Source organism: Nicotiana attenuata, chromosome 6 (assembly GCF_001879085.1).
Source record: "Nicotiana attenuata strain UT chromosome 6, NIATTr2, whole genome shotgun sequence".
NCBI lineage: Eukaryota > Viridiplantae > Streptophyta > Magnoliopsida > Solanales > Solanaceae > Nicotiana > Nicotiana attenuata.
Genome location: NC_031994.1, coordinates 64,396,887 through 64,421,202, shown reverse-complemented (window position 1 = coordinate 64,421,202; position 24,316 = coordinate 64,396,887). Strand labels below are relative to the sequence as shown.

The 24,316-nt window shown below is 43.9% G+C and overlaps 2 protein-coding genes and 1 pseudogene across 2 annotated transcripts; 2 read left to right on the top strand and 1 right to left on the bottom strand.

Annotated features, from left to right (window-relative positions):
* Positions 331-1,819, bottom strand: LOC109227912 (RNA-directed DNA polymerase homolog; the record flags this gene model as incomplete). Its single annotated transcript, XM_019393105.1, has 2 exons — positions 1,634-1,819; positions 331-750 (listed from the first exon to the last, which is right to left on the bottom strand). Coding segments are annotated over exons 1-2 (606 nt in total), but the record flags the coding sequence as incomplete, so codon positions are not given.
* LOC109227911 (RNA-directed DNA polymerase homolog) lies at positions 5,868-12,065 on the top strand. Its single transcript, XM_019393104.1, has 3 exons — positions 5,868-6,281; positions 11,194-11,326; positions 11,947-12,065. The coding sequence occupies exons 1-3, from the start codon at positions 5,868-5,870 to the stop codon at positions 12,063-12,065; spliced, it is 666 nt and encodes a 221-aa protein (XP_019248649.1).
* The window catches only part of LOC109227910, a 17,509-nt pseudogene continuing 6,406 nt past the window's right edge, over positions 13,214-24,316 (top strand).

Here is a 24,316-nt window from a genome sequence, read left to right as displayed (position 1 = left end):
AATACACCGTATACATCCCTGTACCGGAAGGCAATACAAGAACTGGTGCGTAGTCAAAGCTGTCTTGAGCTTCTGGAAGCTCTCCTCACAATCATCGGACCAAATGAATGGGGCACCCTTCTGAGTCAGTCTCGTCAAGGGTGATGCAATAGATGAAAAGCCCTGCACGAATCGCCGGTAATAACCTGCTAATCGGAGAAAACTCCTGATCTCGGTCACTGAAGTGGGACGTGGCCAACTCTGAACTCCGTCAATCTTCTTGGGATCCACCTTAATACCATCTCCGGACATAATATGCCCCAAGAATGCCACAGACTCGAGCAAAAACTCACACTTGGAGAACTTAGCATACAGCTGCTGCTCTCGCAAGGTCTGAAGCACTACTCTCAAATGTTGCTCGTGCTCTCCCAGTCTACGCGAGTATATCAAGATGTCGTCAATGAAGACGATGACGAAGGAATCAATATAAGGCCTGAATACCCTGTTCATCAGATCCATAAATGCTGCTGGCGCATTGGTCAAGCCAAAGGACATCACTAGAAACTCATAATGGCCATATCTAGTCCGGAATGCAGTCTTCGGAACATCCGAGTCCCGAATCTTCAGCTGATGATATCCTGACCTCAGGTCAATCTTAGAGAACACCCTAGCACCCTGCAGCTGGTCGAACAAATCATCAATACGAGGCAGCGGGTACTTGTTCTTGATGGTGACCTTGTTCAACTGGCGGTAATCAATGCACATCCGCATGGTCCCATCCTTCTTCTTCACAAATAGCACTGGTGCGCCCCAAGGCGATACACTGGGCCTGATAAACCCCTTTGCTAACAACTCCTCTAGCTGCTCCTTCAACTCCTTCAACTCCTTAGGGGCCATACGGTACGGTGGAATGGATATAGGCTGAGTGCCTGGGGCCAAATCAATGCAGAAATCAATATCACGATCCGGAGGCATGCCGGGCAGATCAGAAGGAAACACATCGGCGAACTCTCGAACTACTGGCACTGAATCAATCGTCGGAGACTCTGCAGTGGTGTCTCAAACATAAGCTAAGTAAGCCAAACACCCTTTTCTAACCATGTGCTGAGCCTTCAGGAAAGAGATAACCCTGCTAGGCATGTCAACTGTGGAACCCTTCCACTCCAATCTCGGCGATCCTGGCATCACTAGTGAAACAGTCTTGGTATGGCAATCAAGGACGGCATGATATGGAGATAGCCAATCCCTGCCCAAGATGACCTCAAAATCAATCATATCGAGCAACAGAAGATCAGCTCTAGTCTCGAGACCACAGAAAGTGACCACACAGGACCGGTAGATCCGATCCACAACCACAGAATCACCCACAGGTGTGGACACATGAACAGGAACACCCAAGGGCTCAGGAGAAATAACCAGGAAGTGAGCGAACAGAGATGATACATATGAATAAGTAGACCCTGGATCAAATAATACCGAAGCATCCCTACCACCAACGGGAATAATACCTGTGATGACGGCATCTGAGGCCAATGCATCCGGCCTGGCTGGAAGAGCATAGAACCTGGCTGGAGCGCCGGCTGTCTGACCTCCACCTGACTGAGTAGTAGCCGGCTGACCTCTCCCTGTCTGGCCTCCACCTCTAGTTAGGCGCCATAGCCTGCTGCCCTGGAGTCTGAGTCTGCTGACCTGAATACCTACCGGAAGAACCCCGGATAGCTGGAGGACGGCATGAACTCTCCGGCATGGCATTGAAATAAGGGTCAGGGGGACCATGGGGGCCTGAATGCCCACTGGGGGAACCCTGGATAGCTGGCGGGCGGTAGGAACTCTCTGGCATAGCACTGAAATAGGGGCGTGCTGGAGGCCCCCGAGCAGGTGGTGGTGCTGAAACTGGTGGCCTACTAGACTGGCCCCTCCCGAACTGACCTCTGCCCCTAGTTGGGGCACCCCTGAACTCACCGGAGAACCTAGCTCTCTTATCCTGTTGTATCTGCTCTCTACCCCTCTGGCGATATCCCTCAATCCGACGAGCAATCTCGACCACTAGCTGATACCCTATGCCCATCTCTACCTCTCGAGCCATACTAAACCGAATCCCGGGCTGCAACCCTGCGACAAACCTCCGCACCCTCTCTGCATCTGTAGAAAGTATCATGAGTGCATGGCGGGACAACTCAGAAAACCTCGCCTCATAGTCAGTCACAAACATCTGACCCTGCTCGAGCTGCTCAAACTGGTACCGCAGCTTCTCCCTCTCAGATGGCGGAATGTATCTGTCCAAGAATAACTGCACGAACTCACCCCAAGTGATCGGAGGAGAACCCGCTGGCCTGCCAAGAATATAGGACTGCCACCATCTACAGGCCCTGCCCTCGAGCTGAAAAGTAGTAAAGTCAACACCATGCGACTCCAATATCCTCATGTTGTGCAGTCTGTCCCTGCACCGGTCAATGAAGTCCTGGGCATCCTCATGACGCTCACCCCCGAATACCGGAGGATGAAGCCTGGTCCATCTGTCTAATAGCTTCTGTGGGTCACCATCCATAGCTGGCCTGGGCTGGGGTGCCACTGCAGCAACTAGCTGAGCCCCATCTGCGGGTATTGCACCCAGAGTCTGATATACTGCCGTTGCATGGCCTGGAGCCTGAGCAGTAGGGGTCTTGCTTTAACTGAAATAAGGACGACAACATGACTATTTCTTTTTGTTATAACTTGTTGAATATTGGTGACTTTCACGCTTAGAATAGCATAATTATATTATATTATCTTGACCCTAGTAAGTATCAAGTCAACCTCTCGTCTCTACTTCTTCGAGATTAGGCCGGATACTCACTGGGTACATATTATTTATGTACTCATGCTACGGTTCTGTACTTAAATGTACAGGGTCTGAGGCAGGTGGATCCGGTTACTTCTCTGGTGCGCATTCGTGAGCAGGCTTGGGACTTCTACGGTGAGCTGCTTTCCTTCCATGTCAATCCGCAGCCGAAGAAGTCTTTCTTTTGTATTGTTATTTTCTGTCTATTCGGATCCAGACAGTAGGGTAGTGTGGTATTCTTTTGGATGTATATTCTACTAGTTGCCCGTAGCTTGTGACACCAGGTTCTGGCACACACTTTGGTAGACGATCATTTTTGGGTTGTGTAGTCATATTATTACAGTATTCAGTTCTTCTGGTTTATATTCCACTTTGAGTGTTTATTTCACTTATTTTTATTTAAGAGCAACATAAGTATATAGAAATGTTTCCGCAAATGGCTTGCCTGACAAGGGTGTCAGGAGCCTTCATGACCTATTGTGAAAATGGGTCGTGACAACATGGTATCAGGTTCACGTAGGTCTCACGAGTTATGGGCAAACCTGATAGAGTCTTGTTGATCGGTACGGAGACGTCTGTATTTATCTTCGAGAGGCTATAGGGTATTAGGAAGGACTACTCTTTATTCATTTCCTGTCGTGCAGTGCTTAGAGTACTAAATTTCCCTCTTCTATTCTCTCATAGATGGTGAGAACTCGTACCGCTGACGTTCCGGACCCGGGATGAGCTGCTCCCCCCGTTGCTAGAGGCCGAGGTAGAGGCCGGGGGAGGGCACCGGCCCGTGGTAGAGGATGAGGGCATCCCAGAGCTATTCCAGTTGCACCACCAGCAGATCCTGTGGAGGACCCTATTATTGAGGAGCAGGGCGAGGTGCCCGCAGCTGAGCCTACCCCGGCGGATTTCATGACAGCACCGGGATTTCAGGAGGTCATGGGCCGCATGCTACGGTTCATGGATACTATGACTCAGGCTGGGTTATTTCCAGCAGACCCAGCCACTTCACAGGCAGGAGGGGGGGCCCAGACCCGAACTGCTCAGGCTTCAGGCCATGCAGCTGCGGTGTATCAAACTCCGGGTGCACTACCCGCAGATGGGGCTCAGCCAGTTGCTGCAATGGCACCCCAGCCCAGGCCAGCTGTGGATGGTGATCCACAGAAGCTACTAGACAGATGGACCAGGCTTCATCCTCCAGTCTTCGAGGGTGAGAATCATGAGTATGCTCAGGACTTCATAGACAGGTGCAGGGACAGGCTGCACAACATGAGGATATTGGATTCGCATGGAGTTGACTTCACTACTTTTCAGCTTGAGGGCAGAGCGCGTAGATGGTGGCAGTCCTATGTACTTGGCAGGCCAGCAGGTTCTCCTCCCCTCACTTGGGGTCAGTTGACTCAGTTATTCTTGGATCGATACATTCCGCCCTCAAAGAGGGAAGAGCTGCGGTATCAGTTTGAGCTCCTAGAGCAGGGTCAGATATCAGTGATCGACTACGAGGCGAGGTTCTCTGAGTTGTCTCGCCATGCACTTATGATACTTCCCACAGAGGTAGAGAGAGTACGGAGGTTTGTTGCGGGATTACATCCCACCATCCGGTCTGGTATAGCTCAGGAGGTAGAGATGGGTACAGGGTACCAGCTAGTGGTTGAGATCGCACGCAGGATTGAGGGTTATCTTCTGAGGGGTAGAGAGCAGATGCAGTAGGATAAGAGGGCCATATTATCCGGAGAGTTTAGAGGCGCCCCGGCTAAGGGTAGAGGTCAGTTCAGTAGGGGTCAGCCCAGTAGGCCCCCAGTTTCAGCACCACCAATTGCTCGGGGTGCTCCCGCGCGTTCCTATTTTAGCGCCATGCCGGAGAGTTCTTATCTCCCTCCAGCTATTCAGGGCACCTCCAGTGGGTATTCATGTCCTCTAGATTCTTCCAGTCCTCATTTCAGTGCTATGACGGAGGGTTCATACCGTCCACCGACTATTCAGGCTTCTTCCAGTGGATTTTCAGGTCATCAGGGTCAGTCCTCGGGGCAGCAGGTCGCCGCACCGCGGAGTTGCTTTGAGTGCGGGGATCCTGGTCACATGAGGAGGCATTGCCCCAGACTTCGGGGCAAGGCAGTGCAGCAGGGTCAGCAACCCATGACTCCAGCATCAGCTGCCCAGCCACCTAGAGGTGGAGGGAAGACGGGTAGAGGCCGTCCTAGAGGTGGAGGCCAGACAGGGAGAGGTCATCCAGCTACTACTCAGTCAGGTGGAGGTCAGAAAGCCGGCGCTCCAGCCAGGTTCTATGCTCTTCCAGCCAGGCCAGATGCATTGGCCTCAGATGCCGTCATCACAGGTATTATTCCCGTTGGTGGTAGGTATGCTTCGGTATTATTTGATCCAGGGTCTACTTATTCATATTTATCATCTCTATTCGCTCGCTTCCTATTTATTTCTCCTGAGCCCTTAGGTGTTCCTGTTCATGTGTCCACCCCTGTGGGTGATTCTGTGGTTGTGGATCGGATCTACCGGTCCTGTGTGGTCACTCTGTGGTCTCGAGACTAGATTTGATCTTCTGTTGCTCGATATGATTGATTTTGAGGTCATCCTAGGCATGGATTGGTTATCTCCATATCACGTCGTCCTTGATTGCCATGCCAAGACTGTTGCACTAGCGATGCCAGGATCGCCGAGATTGGAGTGGAAGGGTTCCACAATTGATATGCCTAGCAGGGTTATTTCTTTCCTGAAGGCTCGACACATGGTCGAGAAGGGGTGTTTGGCCTATCTAGCTTATGTTTGAGACGTCACTGCAGAGTCTCCGACGATTGATTCAGTGCTAGTAGTTCGAGAGTTCGACGATATGTTTCCTTCTGATCTGCCCGGCATATCTCCGGATCGTGATATTAATTTCTGCATTGATTTGGCCCCAGGCACTCAACCTATATCTATTCCGTCGTACCGTATGGCCCCTAAGGAGTTGAAGGAGTTGAAGGAGCAGCTAGAGGAGTTGTTAGCAAAGGGGTTTATCAGGCCTAGTGTATCGCCTTGGGGCGCACCAGTGCTATTCGTGAAGAAGAAGGATGGGACCATGCGGATGTGCATTGATTACCGCCAGTTGAAGAAGGTCACCATCAAGAACAAGTACCCGTTGCCTCGTATTGATGATATGTTCGACCAACTGCAGGGAGCTAGGGTGTTCTCTAAGACTGACCTGAGGTCAGGGTATCATCAGCTGAAGATTCGGGACTCGGATGTTCCGAAGACTGCATTCAGGACTAGATATGGCCATTATGAGTTTCTAGTGATGTCCTTTGGCTTGACCAATGCGCCAGCAACATTTATGGATCTGATGAATAGGGTATTCAGGCCTTATATTGATTCCTTCGTCATCGTCTTCATTGACGACATCTTGATATACTCGCGTAGCCTGGGAGAGCACGAGCAGCATTTGAGAGTAGTGCTTCAGACCTTGCGAGAGCAACAGCTGTATGCTAAGTTCTCCAAGTGTGAGTTTTTGCTCGAGTCTGTGGCATTCTTGGGGCATATTGTGTCCGGAGAGGGTATTAAGGTGGATCCCAAGAAGATTGACGGAGTTCAGAGTTGGCCACGTCCCACTTCAGTGACCGAGATCAGGAGTTTTCTCTGATTAGCAGGTTATTACCGGCGAAGGATCGGTTTTTTAGCAAGGTACAGAATGTATCGTCAAATTGTTCATGCAGGGCTTTTCATCTATTGCATCACCCTTGACGAGACTGACTCAGAAGGGTGCCCCATTCATTTGGTCGGATGATTGTGAGGAGAGCTTCCAGAAGCTCAAGACAGCTTTGACTATGCACCAGTTCTTGTATTGCCTTCCGGTACGGGGATGTATACGGTGTATTGCGACGCTTCACGTGTTGGTCTGGGATGTGTGTTGATGCAGGAGGGGAGAGTTATTTCATATGCCTCGCGTCAGCTGAAGACTCATGAGAAAAATTACCCCGTGCACGATCTGGAGTAGGCGGCGATTATTCATGCTCTTAAGATATGGAGGCACTATTTGTATGGGGTGCCTTGTGAGGTTTACACCGATCACCGCAGCCTATAGCATTTGTTCAAGCAGAGGGATCTCAAATCGAGGCAGCGCAGGTGGCTTGAGTTGCTGAAGGATTATGACATCACCATTCTTTATCATCCGGGCAAGGTGAATGTGGTCGCGGATGCCCTGAGTAGGAAGGCGGAGAGCATGGGTAGCCTAGCATTCATTCCAGCAGAGGAGAGGCCACTAGCCTTGGACATTCAGTCCTTGGCTAACAGACTTGTGAGGTTAGACATTTCAGAGCCCAGCCGAGTTCTAGCGTGTGTGGTCGCCCAGTCTTCGTTATTGGGGGAGATCAAGGCCCGACAGTATGATGATCCACATTTGGCAGTCCTCAGAGAGACGGTACTTCAGGGAGGTGCCAGGGAGGTTTTTATTGGAGAGGATGGTGTGCTGCAGCTCCAGGGCCGTCTATGTGTTCCTAATGTTGATGGTCTCAGGGAGAGGATTCTAGAAGCGGCCCACAGTTCGAGGTATTCTATTCACCCGGGAGTCACGAAGATGTATCCTAATTTGAGGCAGCACTACTGGTGGCGGGGGATGAAGAAGGACATAGTGAAGTATGTGACTAAGTGTTTGAATTGCCAGCAGGTCAAGTATGAACATCAGAGACCAGGCGGCCTACTTCAGCGGATGCCTATACCAGCGTGGAAGTGGGAGCGCATTACTATGACTTCGTAGTTGGGTTACCGCGGACTTTGTGGAAGGTTGATTTAGTGTGGTTCATTGTGGATAGATTGACCAAGTCGGCCCATTTCATCCCAGTGGCGACTACTTATACAGCGGAGAGGTATGCTCAGATCTATATTTGGGAGATAGTTCGATTGCATGGTGTGCTGGTTTCCATCATATCATACCGAGGCCCTCAGTTCACTTCCCATTTCTGGAGAGTCGTGCAGAGTGAGTTGGGGACTCGCGTAGAGCTTAGCACAGCATTCCATCCCTAGACCGACGAACAGCCGGAGCGGACAGTGCAGATCTTGGAGGATATGCTTAGAACCCAATTCGGTGTTCCGAGGCCTTCAAAACCTCATTTTATGTCTCCTCGATTTGCGTGCGCATTCCGGGCAGATTTCTGGAAAGCCTTTATGTGGAAATTTGAGAAAAATAATAATTTTTGCCTTTAAAAGTTGATTTAGTTTACTTCGGTCAACGTTTTGAGTAAACAGATCCGGACTCGTATTTTGACAGTCCCGGTGGGTCCGTATTGAAATATGGGACCTGAGCATATGCTCGGAATCGGTTTCGGAGGTCCCTAGCCCAAGTAATGAATTTTTGTTAAAAATTGTAAGTCTGAAAATCTAATGATTTAAATAAATTGATTAATGTTTGATCTCATTGGTATCGGGCCCGTATTTTGGTTCCGGATCCCGGTACAGGTTTAATATAATATTTAAGTCATGTCTATGAAATTTGGTGAAAATCGAAGTTGATTTGATTGATTCGGGTGTCCGGTTGTGAAAATAGTAATTTTAAAGTGTTCTTAAGAAATTCATGTGTTTTGGCGTTAAATATGTAGTTTTAGATGTTATTTTGGCGATTTGATCGCACGAACAAGTTCGTTTGATGTTTTAAGACTTGTGTGCATGTTTGGTTTGGAACCCCGAGGGTTCGGGTGAGTTTCGGATAGGCTACGGAGTGATCTAGACTAAAGAAAATTTACTGGTATGCTTCAGGTCTGCAGACTTCGCAATTGCGAGGTCTGGCTCGCAATTGCGAGGTTTGGCTCTTAAATGCGAGCCTCGCATTTGCGAAGAATGTTCGCATTTGCGAGCAGTAGGGCTGGGAGGGGACCTTCGCAATTGCAAAACTCGGGGTCGCAATTGCGATCAGCTCAGGCCGCGTTTGCAAACAAATGTTCGCATTTGCGATGTTAGCAAGCCTAGGTCAGTCTTCGCTTTTGCGAAGTAAAGTTTGCATTTGCGGGGTTCGCATTTGTGAACCCCTGATCGCAAATGCGATACCTGCAACTGTTCAAAAACGACTGTGGACGGGATTTTTCATTCATTCTCCCATTTTTCAAAACCTAGTACACAAGAGGCCATTTTCCAAAGACTTTTTCTTTCCCAAATCATAAGTAAGTGATTCTTAACTAATTTCTTTCAATCATTCACCTCTTTTTACAAGATTTCATCCTAGAATCTAGGGTTTTCATGGTGGAATGGGGGATTTTTTGGTAGAAATTAAGAATTTCAAAATTTGAGGATTTAGACCTCAAATTGAGGTCGGATTCCAAAACCAATTGTATATCCGGGCTCGGGGGTGAATGAGTAATCGAGTTTTGGTCCAAATCTTAGGTTTGGACCAAGCGAGCCCGGGTGTTGACTTTTTCAAAAATGGCCTACATTGAATTCCTGGCTATCATGGGTAGTTCCTAAGTCTTAAATTGAATTGTTTGGTTGATAATTTGCTAGATTCTATTGGTCCAAAGACTTTTATGAAGGGAAAAGCGGTGATTGAGTCTTGAGTATGGCCGAAGGAGAGAGGTAAGTGTTGTGGCTAACCTTATCTTGAGGGATTAGGTGTTATTTGCTTACGTGTTACGTGTTTGGATGTTGAGTACAACGTATAGGTGAGGTGACGAGTATCTATACGTTGTTGTCGAGTCATAGCATGTGAGTGAGTCTTATTCTTGCAAATGTTGTATTTTTGATCATATTGTTCATGTGTAGACTAGTTATTCGATGTGTTGAGAAATTTCTTATCATGTTTTATTGAACTTGGTATTGATGGGGTCTTTACCCAAAGTTGAGATTGGTATTGTGGAACTAAGTGTTGAAGTAAGGCTTGTTGTTTCCATTTCTATCTCCCTATTATTGTTGTCTCTGTTTTGGTGAGGTAGAGTGATAAAGCACGAAGGGTGATGCCGTGCACGTTTCTATTACTTATGTGGTGAGGAAGAGTGATAAAGCACGAAGGGTGATGCCGTGCACATTTCTATTATTCATATGGTGAGATTGAGTGGTAAAGCACGAACGGTGATTCCGTGCACGTTTCTATTATTGATTATCTGGTGAGGTAAAGAGTAAAAGCACGAAGGGTGATGTCGTGCATTTCCTGTCTGCTGTGCTTACTTGTTATTACCGGTTCAAGGTGTACTAGCTGTTTAAATTGCTCTACTGCTATGCTTCTTTATTTTGGTACCCCCTTAACATGTTTCCCCTCCCGTTAATATCTGCTTAGCTTCTATTAATTATTATTTCTGTTAGCATATATTTTAACTGCACGGGTTTATGTATGCGCCTTGTCCTAGCCTCATCACTACTTCACCGAGGTTAGGCTCGACACTTACCAGTACATGGGGTCGGTTATACTGATACTGCACTCTGCACTTTCTGTGCAGATTCCGGTACTGGACCGTGTTGACCCGAGTTGAGTTGCTGCCTTCAGACCCACAGGAGACCCAAGGTAGATCTGCCGACGTTCGCAGACCCTGGAGTCCCCTTCCAGTTATTCCAGATTACTATTTTTTTTCTTTAAATTCAAAGACAGTTGTACTTTCTTTCCGCCAGTATTTCTAGTGACTCTTTCAAGTTCGTGAATTGTGACACCAGTTTCTGGGTAGTTGTGTATGAGTACTTGGTTTATCAGGAAATTCTGCACTCTTTAAATCTGTTTTGGTTTAATTGTTGTTATTTACTGATTTGGTCCAAGGTTAGCGTATTAAATCTCTAACTGTTGGCTTGCCTAGCGTCCGAAATGTTAGGCGCCATCACGGCCCCGACGGTGGGAAATCCGGGTCGTGACAAGGTTGTATCAGAGCCCTAGGTTGCCTAGGTCTCACAATTCACGAACAAGCTAGGTAGAGTCTGAGGGATCGGTACGGAGACGTCTGTGCTTATGCCCAGAGGCTATAGAGTTTAGGAACAATTTCACTTCTATTCTTCTCTGTCGTGCGATTTGATCTCTCAATGCTAATTGAACTCTCTACTCTTGTTCTTTCGCAGATGGCGAGAACACGTACTGCTTCTTCAGCCGAGCAGCAGCCAGAGCCCCCAGTGGTAGCTCCTATGAGGGGAAGAGGACGAGGACGAGGCCGTGCTAGAGGCCGAGGGCGGGGTAAGGCTCAGCCTAGAGCTCGAGCAGCAGCAGCAGCAGCGGAGCCTCAGGTAGATTTTGATGAGAAGCTCCAGCCCAGACCGTTCCAGCAGGGCCAGCTCAGGTTCTAGAGGGGTTCATCGCCACCCCGGTACTTCAGGATACTTTGGTCCGTCTAGTGGGCCTTATGGAGAGTGTCGCTTAGGCCGGCACATTGCATGTAGCACCAGCCGTCTCTCAGGCTGGGGGAGGAGCCCAGACTCCCGCTACTCACACTCCAGAGCAGATGGCTCCCTAGTTTCAGACTCCAGCAGCTCAGCCTGTTACGGTAGTTCCGCCGGGTGTTACAGCACAGAACGGTGATGGATCAACTATGTCTTCTGCGGCTTTGTGGAGAGTGGATAGGTTTACCAAGATTTCCACCACTCACCATGGTGGTACATCTTCAGAGGATCCCCAGGACTATCTGGACAGTTGTCATGAGGTGTTACGTAACATGGGGATAGTGGAGACCAATGGGGTCGACTTTGCTGCCTTTCGCCTTTCAGGTTCCGCCAAGAAATGGTGAGGGATTTTTGTTAGGCCAAACCAGCTGGGTCGCTTTCTTTGACGTGGGACCAATTCTCTCAGCTATTTCTCGAGAAGTTCCTTCCTGTTACACTGAGAGAGGACTATCGCAGGTAGTTCGAGCGCCTTCAGCAGGGCATCATGTCCGTTACTTAGTACGAGACCCGCTTTATTGATTTGGCTCATCATGCTCTTCTAATACTCCCCTTCGAGAGAGAGAGGGTGAGGAGATTTATAGAGGGACTTGCTCAGCCTATCAGATTGCAGATGGCTAAGGAGACAGGGAGCGAGATTTCTTTCCAGGATACAGCCAATGTCGCCAGACGAGTTGAGATGGTTTTAGCTCAGGGGAGTGGTCAGGGGTCTGACAAGAGGCCTTGTCACTCCGGTGGATTCAGTGGGGCCTCATCTGGAGGCCGCGGTACTTTTGGCAGAGGCCATCCTCCCAAACTGTTTCATTCAGCGCTTCAGGCTTCTCACGGTGCTCCAGGTGGTCGTGGCTCTCATTTGCAGTTTTTCGATCAGCTAGCCTATAGTGCACCACTAGCTCCTATCATTGCACCTCCGCTCCAGAGTTTTCAGGGTGGTTACTCAGGCCGCCAGGGTTAGTTTCAGGGTCATCAGACATAGCTGCCAAGATCTTGTTATACTTGTGACGATCCGAGGCACATTGCTAGGTATTGCCCTCGAGCATCAAGCAGTTCTCGGCATCAAGGTTCTCATGCCATGGTCACGGCACCAGGTGTCCCACCGCCCGCTCAGCCAGCTAGAGGTAGGGGTCAAACAGCTAGAGATGGAGGTCAGGACGCTAGAGGTAGAGGCCAGCCAGACAGGGCCCATCCTCGAGATGCAGTTCAGAGTGGTGGGGCCCAGCCCCGATGCTATGCTTTTCCAGCCAGCCCTGAGGCTGAGTACCCCGATGCTACGCTTTTCCAGCCAGGCCTGAGGCTGAGTTATCTGAAGCGGTTATCACAGGTACGGTTTTAGTTTGCAGTAGGGATGCCTCAATATTATTTGATCTAGGATCTAGTTATTCGTATGTATCATCCTATTTTGCTTCATACTTGTTTGTGCCTCGTGATTCTTTGGGTTCTCCCATTTATGTGTCCACACCGCTGGGGATTCTATTATTGTAGATCGTGTCTACGTTCGTGTATGGTCATTATTGGGGGTCTTGAGACTTGTGTAGATCTCCTACTTCTCGATATGGTTGACTTTGATGTCATTTTGGGGATGGATTAGTTGTCACCCTATCATGCTATATTGGACTGTCATGCCAAGATCGTGACCTTAGCTTTACCGGGGTTGCCTCGATTAGAGTGGAGAGGGAATCCTGGCCATTCTACCAGCAGGGTTATTTCTTATATGAAGGCTCGACGCATGGTCGAGAAGGGTTGTCTAGCTTATTTGGCTTATGTCCGCGATTCTAGTGCATAGGTTCCATCCATGGATTCTGTACCAGTTGTTCGAGAGTTTCCAGAGGTATTTCCTGCAGACCTGCAGGGGATGCCACCCGACAGGGATATTGACTTCTGTATTGATTTGGTTTCGGGCACCCAGCCCAATTCTATTTCGCCATACCGCATGGCCCCGCCAACTAGAGGTAGGGGTCAGACAACTAGAGGTGGAGTTGGAAAGAGTTGAAAGAATTGAAGGAGCAGTTGCAAGATTTTCTTGATAAGGGCTTTATTAGACCAAGTGTCTCTCCTTGGGGTGCGCCGGTGTTGTTTGTAAAGAAGAAGGATGGATCGATGAGCATGTGCATAGATTATCGGCAGTTGAACAAAGTCACTATCAAGAATAAGTATCCATTGCCGAGGATTGATGACTTATTTGATCAGCTTCAGGGTGCCAAAGTGTTTCCAAAGATCGATTGAGGTCTGGCTACCATCAGTTGAGGATTAGGTCATCTGATGTCCCTAGGACAGCTTTTCGGACTCGGTATGGGCATTATGAGTTTCTAGTGATGTCATTCGGGCTGACAAATGCCCCAGCAGCATTTATGGATTTGATGAACCGGGTGTTCAAACCCTATCTGGATTCCTTTGTGATTGTTTTTATTGATGATGTCTTGATCTACTCCCACAGCCGAGAGGAGCATGAGAAGCATCTTCGGATCGTTCTCCAGACTCTAAGAGACAGCCAGTTATATGCTAAGTTTTTGAAATGTGAGTTTTGGTTGACTTTAGTTGCTTTCTTGGGTCACTTTGTATCAGCAGAGGGTATTCAGGTGGATCCTAAGAAGATTGAGGCCGTTCAGAATTGGCCTAGACCTACATCAGCTACAGAGATCCGGAGTTTCTTGGGGTTGGCGGGTTATTGTCGTCGGTTTGTGGAGGGGTTTTCATCTATAGCATCCCCGATGACCAGGTTGACCCATAAGGGTGCCCCGTTCAGATGGTCGGACGAGTGTGAGGCAAGCTTTCAGAAGCTCAAGACAGCTTTGACTACGGCGCTGGTGATGGTATATTGTGATGCATCTCGTATTGGACTTGGTGAGGTATTGATGAAGGGTGGCAAGGTTATTGCATATGCTTTACGACAACTGAAGGTTCACGAGAAGAATTATCCAGTTCATGACTTGGAGCTGGTAGCCATTGTCCACGCGTTGAAGATTTGGACGCACTATTTCTATGGCGTGTCGTGTGAGGTTTTCACGGACCATAAGAGTTTGCAGTACTTGTTCAAGCAAAAAGAGCTCAATTTGGGGCAGAGGAGGTGGTTGGAACTATTGAAAGACTATGATATCACCATCTTGTATCATCCCGGGAAGGCCAATGTGGTGGTCGATGCTTTGAGTAGGAAGTCAGGTAGTATGGGCAGTCTTGCGTACATTCCAGTCAGTGAGAGACCGCTTGCGTTAGATGTTCAGGCCTTAGCCAATCAGTTCGTGAGGTTGGATGTTTCTGAGCCCAGTCGTGTTTTAGCTTGCATAGTCGCTCGGTCTTCCTTGTTTGAGTGCATCAGGGAGCGACAGTATGATGACCCTCATTTGCTTGTCCTTAGGGACACAGTGTGGCACGGTGATGCCAAGCAGGTTACGGTTGGAGATGATGGAGTTTTGAGGATGCAGGGTCGTGTTTGTGTGCCTAATGTGGATGGGCTTTAAGAGTTGATTCTAGAGGAGGCCCACAGTTTCCGATATTCTATTCTTCGAGCACCGCCAAGATGTATCAGGACATGTGGCAGCATTATTAGTGGAGGAGGATGAAGAAGGATATTGTTGCATATGTAGCTCGGTGTCTAAATTGTCAGCAAGTAAAGTATGAGCATCAGAGACCTGGTGGTTTGTTTCAGAAGATGGAGATTCCTGAGTGGAAGTGGGAGCGTATCACTATAGATTTCATTGTTAGACTCCTACGGACTAAGAGGAAGTTCGACGCAGTTTTGGTTATTGTGGATAGGCTGACTAAGTCAGCGCATTTCATTCCCATGGCAGTTTCCTATTCTTGGGAGTGGTTGGCAGAGATTTATATCCGTGAGATCGTTCATCTTCATGGTGTGCCTGTGTCTATCATTTCTGATCGAGGTACGCAGTTTACCTCGTATTTCTAAAGGTCAGTACAGCGTGAGTTGGGTACGCGGGTCAAGTTAAGCACAACATTTCATCCTCAGATGAACGGACAGTCCGAGCGTACGATTCAGATCTTGGAGGATATGCTCTGCGCCTGTGTTATTGACTTTGGAGGTTCTTGGGATCAGTTCTTGCCGTTAGCGGAGTTTTCCTACAACAACAGCTATCAGTCGAGCATCCAGATGGCTATTTCAGGTTTGGACCAAGCGGGCTCTGGTGTTGACTATTGTTGACTTTTTCAAAAATGGCCTACATTGAATTCCTTGCTATCATGGGTAGTTCCTAAGGCTTAAATTGAATTGTTTGGTTGATAATTTGCTAGATTCTATTGGTCCGGAAGCTTGTGTGAAGGGAAAAGCGGTGATTGAGTCTTGGGTTTGGCCGAAGGAGCGAGGTAAGTGTCGTGGCTAACCTTATCTTGAGGGATTAGGTGTTATTTGCTTACGTGTTACGTGTTTGGATGTTGAGTACAATATATAGGTGAGGTGACGAGTATCTATACGTTGTTGTCGAGTCATAGCATGTGAGTGAGTCTTATTCTTGCAAATGTTGTATTTTTGATCATATTGTTCATGTGTAGACTAGTTATTCGATGTGTTGAGAAGTTTCTTATCATGTTTTATTGAATTTGGTATTAATGGGGTCTTTACCCAAAGTTGAGATTGGTATTGTGGAGCTAAGTGTTGAAGTAAGGCTTGTTGTTGCCATTTCTATCTCTCTATTGTTGTTGTCCCTGTTTTGGTGAGGTAGAGTGATAAAAGACGAAGGGTGATGCCGTGCACGTTTCTATTAATTATGTGGTGAGGAAGAGTGATAATGCACGAAGGGTGATGCCGTGCACATTTCTATTATTCATATGGTGAGGTTGAGTGGTAAAGCACAAAAGGGTGATGTCGTGCACGTTTCTATTATTGATTATCTGATGAGGTTGACAGTAAAAGCACGAAGGGTGATGTCGGCCACTTCCCGTCTGATGTGCTTACTTGTTATTACCGGTTCAAGGTGTACTAGCTATTTAAATTCCTCTACTGCTGTGCTTCTTTATTTTGGTACCCCCTTAGCATGTTTCCCCTCCCGTTAATATCTGCTTAGCTTCTATTAATTGTTCTTTCTGTTAGCATACTGTTTAACTACATAGGTTTATGTATGCGCCTTGTCCTAGCCTTGCCACCACTTCACCGAGGTTAGGCTCGGCACTTACCAGTACATGGGGTCGGTTGTACTGATACTGCACTCTGCACTTTCTGTGCAGGTTCCGGTACTGGACCGTGTTGACCCGAGTTGAGTTGCTGCCTTCAGACCCATAGAAGACCCAAGGTAGATCTACCGGCGTTCGCAGACCCTGGAGTCCCCTTCCAGTTTACTATTTTTTTCTTTTAATTCAAAGACAGTTGTACTTTCTTTCAGCCAGTATTTGTAATAATTCTTAGAAGTTCGTAATTGTGACACCAGTTTCTGGGTAGTTGTGTATGATTACTTGGGTTATCATGAAATTCTGCACTCTTTAAATCTGTTTTGGTTTAATTGCTGTTATTTACTGATTTGGTCCAGGGTTAGCACATTAAATCTCTAACTGTTGGCTTGCCTAACGTCCGAATATTTACGTCATCACGGTCCCGATGATGGAAAATCCGGGTCGTGACATAGATTTTATATTAGTATAATTATTTTTGAGATATATTTTTAGCCATCTAATCCTATTACTTTTAGGATATACTTTTAAAAAAATTCTTATTACTAATTTTAATTTAAAAACGTATAATATTGTCCAAACTGATAGCCCTAAAATATTAAACAAAAGAACTCATAGGGAAGGGACAATAACTTCTATGTTAATTTTTTTAATATTTTAGATTTTAAAATTAATACAATCTTGTCTACTGAATTCTTATTAAAAATATTTAGGAAGGTTTAATAAAATCAATTTCATAAGAATCCTCCATATTGGTAATACTTTACCACTCTATAATATTCAATACCAAAAAAAGAAAAAAAGTAATACTAAACTGTCACGACCCGAATTTTTCACTGTCGGACCGTGATGGCGCTTAACATCACACTTGCTAGGCAAGCCAACGTTAAGGGTTATTTAGCCGTTTATTTCCAGTTTTAGTAATCATCAGTAAGCAGGCAAAATGAAGCGAAATAAATGTAAGATGCATAGATATAAGTTTCGTTTACATAATACTCCTACCCAGAGATCCGGTGTCACAATTCACGAACATACTATGATTTTCTACAAACATCAGTCTGAAAGAAGTTACAACTATTTTGGAAATAAAGAAAAGAGTAATATAGAAATGTAGAAGGGGAGGCCAGGGCCTGCAGACGCCAGCAGGACTACTTTGGGTCTCCTAGTTGAAAATATCTGCAACCGACCTCTCGATCAGCCACTGCCTGCTCCAAAATCTGCACAGAAAGTGCAAAGTGCAGTATCAGTACAACCGACCCCATGTATTGGTAAGTGTCGAGCCTAACCTCGACGAGGTAGTGACGAGGCTACGGCGGGGCAATTACAATATAACCTGCATACAGAGTGTAATAAAAGCATAAAGAAGGACAAGATAATATAAAGCAGTAATTTGCAAGAAATGAACACAGAACTCAAGTGTCTTGACAGTATACAGCTATAACCAATCCTTAAGTGATATGCAAGGCTACCGAATAACTTACCCAGTAGAAGAAAGATATATAGACACAAAAATTGATGTAGCGCGCATTCCGATCCATCATATATCATGTCAATGTGAATATTGACCCTTATTACTCCATATCAATCCACCCTTATTCCTCATGTTGCGGCGTGCAACCCAATCCCACCGTATAATAGCAATTCACCCTTATTCCTCCTCAATATATCACCCTTATTCCTCCTTTGCGGCGCGCAACCCGATCCCATCATATAATAACAATTCACCCTTATTCCTCCTGTTGCGGCGTGCAACCCGATCCCACCATATCAGCATAAATTACTCAACAAGTATAGAAATTTCACAAATTAACTCAAAACTCTTCACAATATTTAAACCTCAAACCAAAGCAAACGGAAAGCTTGTACATTATGAAACTTCACACAAATAATGATACTCAACGAAACCAACCCAAAATATACAATAAAACACCGATAAACCAGCTTAAGCCAATAATATGAGACAATGAAACTACAGGGTAGCCAATACCTTCAACAATGCAAAACAATGTCTGACAAGTAGCAATTAAGCATGGAAACACCAGTAAATCATGTAGCAGTTAAGGCAGGGAAGACAATATAATAAGGACGGGAAGAAAACAGGCAAAACAGATAAATTGGCGGTACATAGGTACTCGTCACCTCACCTATACGCCACTCACATGGATTTTCACATAGCAATTATGTCAAGGATTCCTAATCCCTCGAGTCAAAGTTAGACACAACACTTACCTCGATCCACAGGCCACCCACTGCTCAACGCTTTTCCTCTAGATTCCACCTCCAAACCACTCGTATCTAGCCATAATTAACTTAATAACATCAAATATTGCTAAAGGAATCAATTCCAATACATAAATTTAGGTTTCCCAACATTTTCCCCAAAAAGTCAAAAATCGACCTCGGGCCCGCTTGGTCAAAACTCGAGGTTCGGACCAAAACTCATTCACCCATTTACCCGCGAGCCCGAATATGTAATTAGTTCAAGAATCCGACCCCAAATCGAGGTCTAAAACCCCAATTTGCAAAAAACCCCCCAATTCTTCCAAAAATCCCTAATTCTACCATGAAAGAACAAGGTTTAGGACTAGGAATCTAATGGGTGATGATGGAAATTGAAGGAATTGAGTTAAAGAGTACAAACCTATGATTTGGTGTTGAATTCCCACTTCAAAAATCGCCCTGGGACGAGTTCTAATGAGAGAGATATGAAATTTTGGAGAACTTCCCGTTTCAGGTCCGTTTTAAATTCACTAGACAGACCTTCTTCGCGTTCGCGAAGGGCCTGTCGCGATCGCGAAGCTACAGATCTATTAGCCTATGCGTTCGCGAGATACACTTTGCTTTCGCGAAGGCTTAGTCCCACCAGCCTACGCGTTCGCGAGCCACTTGCCGCGTTCGCGAAGAGTATACTTCCCCTCCCTTAGGTCACAATGCTTCGCGTTCGCGAAGGGTAATGCCCCCAATGCTCCGCGTTCGCATAGAAAAAAATCTTCCTCAGACAAGCTTGCTCTTCGCGTTCGCGAGAGTCCCTTCGCGAACGCGAAGAAGAAAACACCAGATGACAGTTGAAGCCAAAAATACTAGATTTTCCAAGTCTAAAACATCCCGTAGCCTATCCGAAACTCACCCGAACCCTCGGGGCTCCAAACCAAACATGCACACAGATCTTAAAACATCATAGAAACTTGTTCGTTCGATCAAATCGCCAAAATATCACCTAGAACTACTAATTTAGCACCAAATCACATGAAATTCTTAAGAACACTTTGAAATTCCTATTTTCACAAACAGACGTCCAAATCACGTCAAATCAGTTCCGTTTCTCACCAAATTTAACAAATAAGGTATAAATATTATTTTGGACCTTTACCAGGCTCCGAAACCAAAATATGGGCCCTATACCCACAAAACAAACATTAACCAAATTCTGAAAACCATTTAATTTTCTGTCTTTCAATTTTCATCAAAAATTCATTTCTCGAGCTAGGGACCTCGGAATTCGATTCTGGGCATACGCCCAAGTCCCATATTTCGATACGGACCCATTGGGACTGTCAAAATATGAGTCCGAGTCCGTTTGTCCAAAACATTTACAGAAGTCAACTAAATCAACTTTTAAAGGCAAAAATTATTACTTTTCTCATCGTCAACATAAAAGCTTTTCGGAAACACGCGTGGGTTTTCCACGCAAATCGAGAAGGAATAAAATAAGATTTTGAAGGCCTCAAAATACGGAATCGAGTTCTATAACATAAGATGCCCTTTTGGGTCATCACATAAACGAACTGCATAAAGCATTGAAATTGAGAAATTCACGATAATATATTATTATATTATATTTGAACTTTTTCCTACTAAAATAGTTTTTTATTATTAATTTTTCGTGTAATATAGAAAAATATACCCAAGTATTAAAGAACAACTTACAAATTTTTTAAGAATATAAATGTGTGAGAAAAGAAAGAAAAGGTTGGTAAGAGAAATACCACTAATAATTTTGCAAACATAAAGATCTAAAAGTGGAATATCAGATCGATAAAATTTGTGCTGGATAAAATTATAATTACGATTAAATATTCATACATGAGATAAACTAATATTAAGAATCTAAATCAACATAAAATAAATTACATTTTATGTTAAAACCAAATAATTAAATCTTTAAATTAATTATTTAGCAAGATAATCTAATTAAATTATTTTTTAAATTCATCATATGAGTAAAATTATTTTTCAAGTTAAAAAAAATAAATCTTAGGGTACATAAATTTATTCCATAAAAAGAGTGTTAAGATTAAAAAAATAGATCACAAAGTAAAAAAGATTTGTATAATATTAAGAAGGCCATGCAAGTGTTTGAGGAAGCACAATCAAAGCTAAATCTTGGACAAGAATAAGCTTTCAAGACTATATTATAAAAAGTCAACTCTGGTATAGCAGTATTATCCTTTGTAGATGCCTGGCGGAATCGAAATAATATTCCTATGTAATGCATTACTTGCAAATGTTATATCAAGATCCATGATATTGCTAGCAATAAGAATAAGTGGTGTACCAGCAACGATTTTATTATGAGGTCGTACAACTCACTTTAGATTTGATATACCTCTTCAAATAACTAAAATAACCATCACAAATATATCAAAACAGAGCAATAACGCTAAATTTATAAGAAAAGCAACAGTGATAATATGGGATGAAGTGCTTTTGGCAAAGTGTCAAACAATCGAATCAATCTCCCATAGTTTTAGAGATATATGTTTGGTGGAAAAGTAATAGTTTGGGAAGTGATTTCTGTCAAGTACAATTAGTAGTTCCAAAATTGACCAAAGCAGAAACTATAAAAGCTAGCTTGCCCAAATTATACTTAAGAGCTAAAATGAAAAATATTCACATGACAAGAAATACAAAAGTAAGAACAAATCCAACATTCAGTGACTTCTTGCTTCGTGTCGGAAACAAAGAAGAGCATCCAATAAAAAATAATTTGATAAGAGCTATCTTAGCTAGCAGAAATAAATATGTTGGTCAACTAAATAAAATATTGATTGCTAAGTTTTATGGTAAATATAAAATATTTTTCAGTTTTGACTCAGCCGAAGATGATACCAACAATTACTAACAAGAAGTGAATACTTAAATACTTTAATACCAAATGGCCTTTTACTGTACATGTTTGTTGTTAAGTTAATTATTTCTTACGTATGTTTGTCATATATATATAAATCTTAAAATTGATCTTCCATTGCATATAGGTTGATTTTGAAGAAAAATTTGTCCGTCATGCTACTGAAAACTTAGATCCGGTGAATAGGTTATGTAATAGTGCACATATAGTATATATAAGTTTTGACAATAACGTCATACATGCAGAACTTATGATACTGGTCAATGTGCTTCTAAGTATGTGTTTATCCCCGAATTCAACTTTCATCTTCCGAAACTAAAGAATATCCTTTTATGTGTATGTGAAAATAATTTTCAGCATGTTTATTAGTTATAATAAATAAAGCATAAGGACAAACATCCTAAATATTGGACTATATTTACCACAATATATTTTCTTACATGAATAACTATATGTTGCACTTTCACGAGTGATATCGACATCGACAACAAGTGTTCTGGTTATGGCAGAGTAACCAAAGCATTAGAAGGTAACATATACAAAAAAACACCGTCTATAAAGAAGCGTTCGGTAAGATACCATCACATTAGATTCCTTTAAACTACAATACATAATTATCTACTTAACATGATTAAAATTGATCATTTATGTAAGTTCTGATCATGTCCTTTTATTTTGAATTCACGTATTATGCTAATGTAGCAATATTTTTTGGCATTTAGATGATTGTTGCAGTATTATATATAAAGTTTCTCTCATTAATTAAATTTTATTATATCATAAATAAATATTTAAACCATCATGTGCCATTATTAACGTGCAACGCACTTTTATAGATACTAGTCTTGTGAAATCCCATAACAAAGTTTTGTTTTTATATTTGGAACCTCTTGTAGTTGTACCAATTTTGGCTAAGGAAGCATATCAGAATTTTGGGAAAGTCTCAAAATTATACCTATTTATAGAGCATTTTTTAAAATTACATCAAATATTCATAAAGTATCCACACTATGTCACCATCTTCCCAAACTTTCGGTAAGTAGAAACATACACGTAAACTAAAAAAGCGTGTAAATTTATTATTATTATTGGTACTGGGGGGAAGAAAAACAAATCAGTGTTATATTATGGTAACTGATATTTTCATACGGCATATCATGTAGATTTCCCTAGAATTTTTTAAGCTTAAAACTCTCAAAACGGGCTCATCCAATTAAACCGAACCTCAATTCTAGTGGGCTATGGAATTCAAACTGCCCAGCACTTCATTTGTGAAGGGCTTGCAAAATAGGCGAGAAATTCAATTAAAATTAGTTGTTACCTTTGTTTCAACAAGATTGTTGATCACGCCCAACTACGCCTTATAAAAAGGACAATGCGGTCGCTGCAAATATAATCCGGTTTACAAGTCCGGAGTCGATATCCCACAGAGAGTTAACCTATCAGTTGCAACCTTCAGACCCACCAAGTCTTCAGAATCAGCTTCCCAAATATTTAAATTCTCAATTGAGTGTTCTTTACTAACTAACTTTCAAGTAACTACAATGCTATAACTAATAAAAAGGGTTGTAAACAATTATGAGAAAAAGCTAAGGCAATGATTTCCCCTATTGATGGAATCCCTTCTGTTTATGCTCATACAAATTCACCCACACACCTCTATCAATCATGAACACTAATCTTACCGCAAATCTCTCCCGAGTAATCACAGTAATCTACTATTGCACTCTCTCGAGATACACTAGCTTGCTTTATTTAGCACAATTCACTTTAGATTGCACCCAAGGCTTCGTTATTCCTAATCCCGCCTTTAAACCCGCAATTATAGATTCCTCTAATAATCTAGGAGTGGTGTTGTTCAACAAAACCCTAAATATGCACTCTTTTCCAAGTTATGCACACTAAATAGGCACAGCTAATTGAGGATCCTGTCAATTAACTACAACGAACACGAAGTTGAACAAATAAAGATTAAACTAGCAATTTGTATTCACATAAACAAGAAGTTCATCACCCAATAGGTTCCATCAAAGCCTTAGACAAGAAATTTAGCTACTCATAGTTATGGGAGAATAAACTAAACTTGAATTCATCATAAAATCAAAAGAAAAGAAGAAAGATGTTTAGAGTACTTTTTCACAATTGTTCTCCTTGCTAAGAAACCTAAAAAATCAATATATGCCTCTCTTGGGCGAAGTCTAGTGTTTAAAATAGGGTTTAGGTCTAAAAATCCCGTGTTTTACACTTTGGTCCCCGAAGTTTCTGTGTCCACCGCGGTTCTACCGCGATCGCGGTAGAACCGCGGTAAAATACCCTCGCGGATCTTCAATTGTTCAGAGACTACCTTCCACCGCGGTGACGGTGGAACCGCGGTAGACCCTGTATCCGGGCAATTTGGCCTGTTTTGAATGGGTCACTTGGGGAATGCAACAATTAGTTTTTTTTTCATCAATAATTGACTCCAAACTGCTCCTTAGCTTTCCTTACACCTATATCACCTGCAAATCATGAAAAGTACCAATAAGAGCATTTTGTTGTCATTTTTCCACATTAAAGTTCACAAGAAGGTGGTTATTCGGTGCGTGATTATAGTCAAATTCACCTATTATCAACACCCCACATTTAAACCTTTGCTCGTCCTCGAGCAAACTAAACCACACTCCTATACCTAACTGTGCAATGTATTACCCCAATTTATGTCACACCTGATAGCATCAAAGATCAACCATAAGCAGTACACAATCATAACTCAAATGCAGACTCTCATGCCATGACACACTTGCACTCACCCTACTTACTCTAAATGAAATGAAGATTCACTTTTTCTTCCTGAGTCACATGCCCTCACATAAACACGATTTGAGAGTAGTTCCACACACATGAAATTCAACAACAAGGAACCATAGATAGAAAGAATTCGCTCACTCTCAGCAAAGAGCATTCACATGCCACATAGACTACACCAT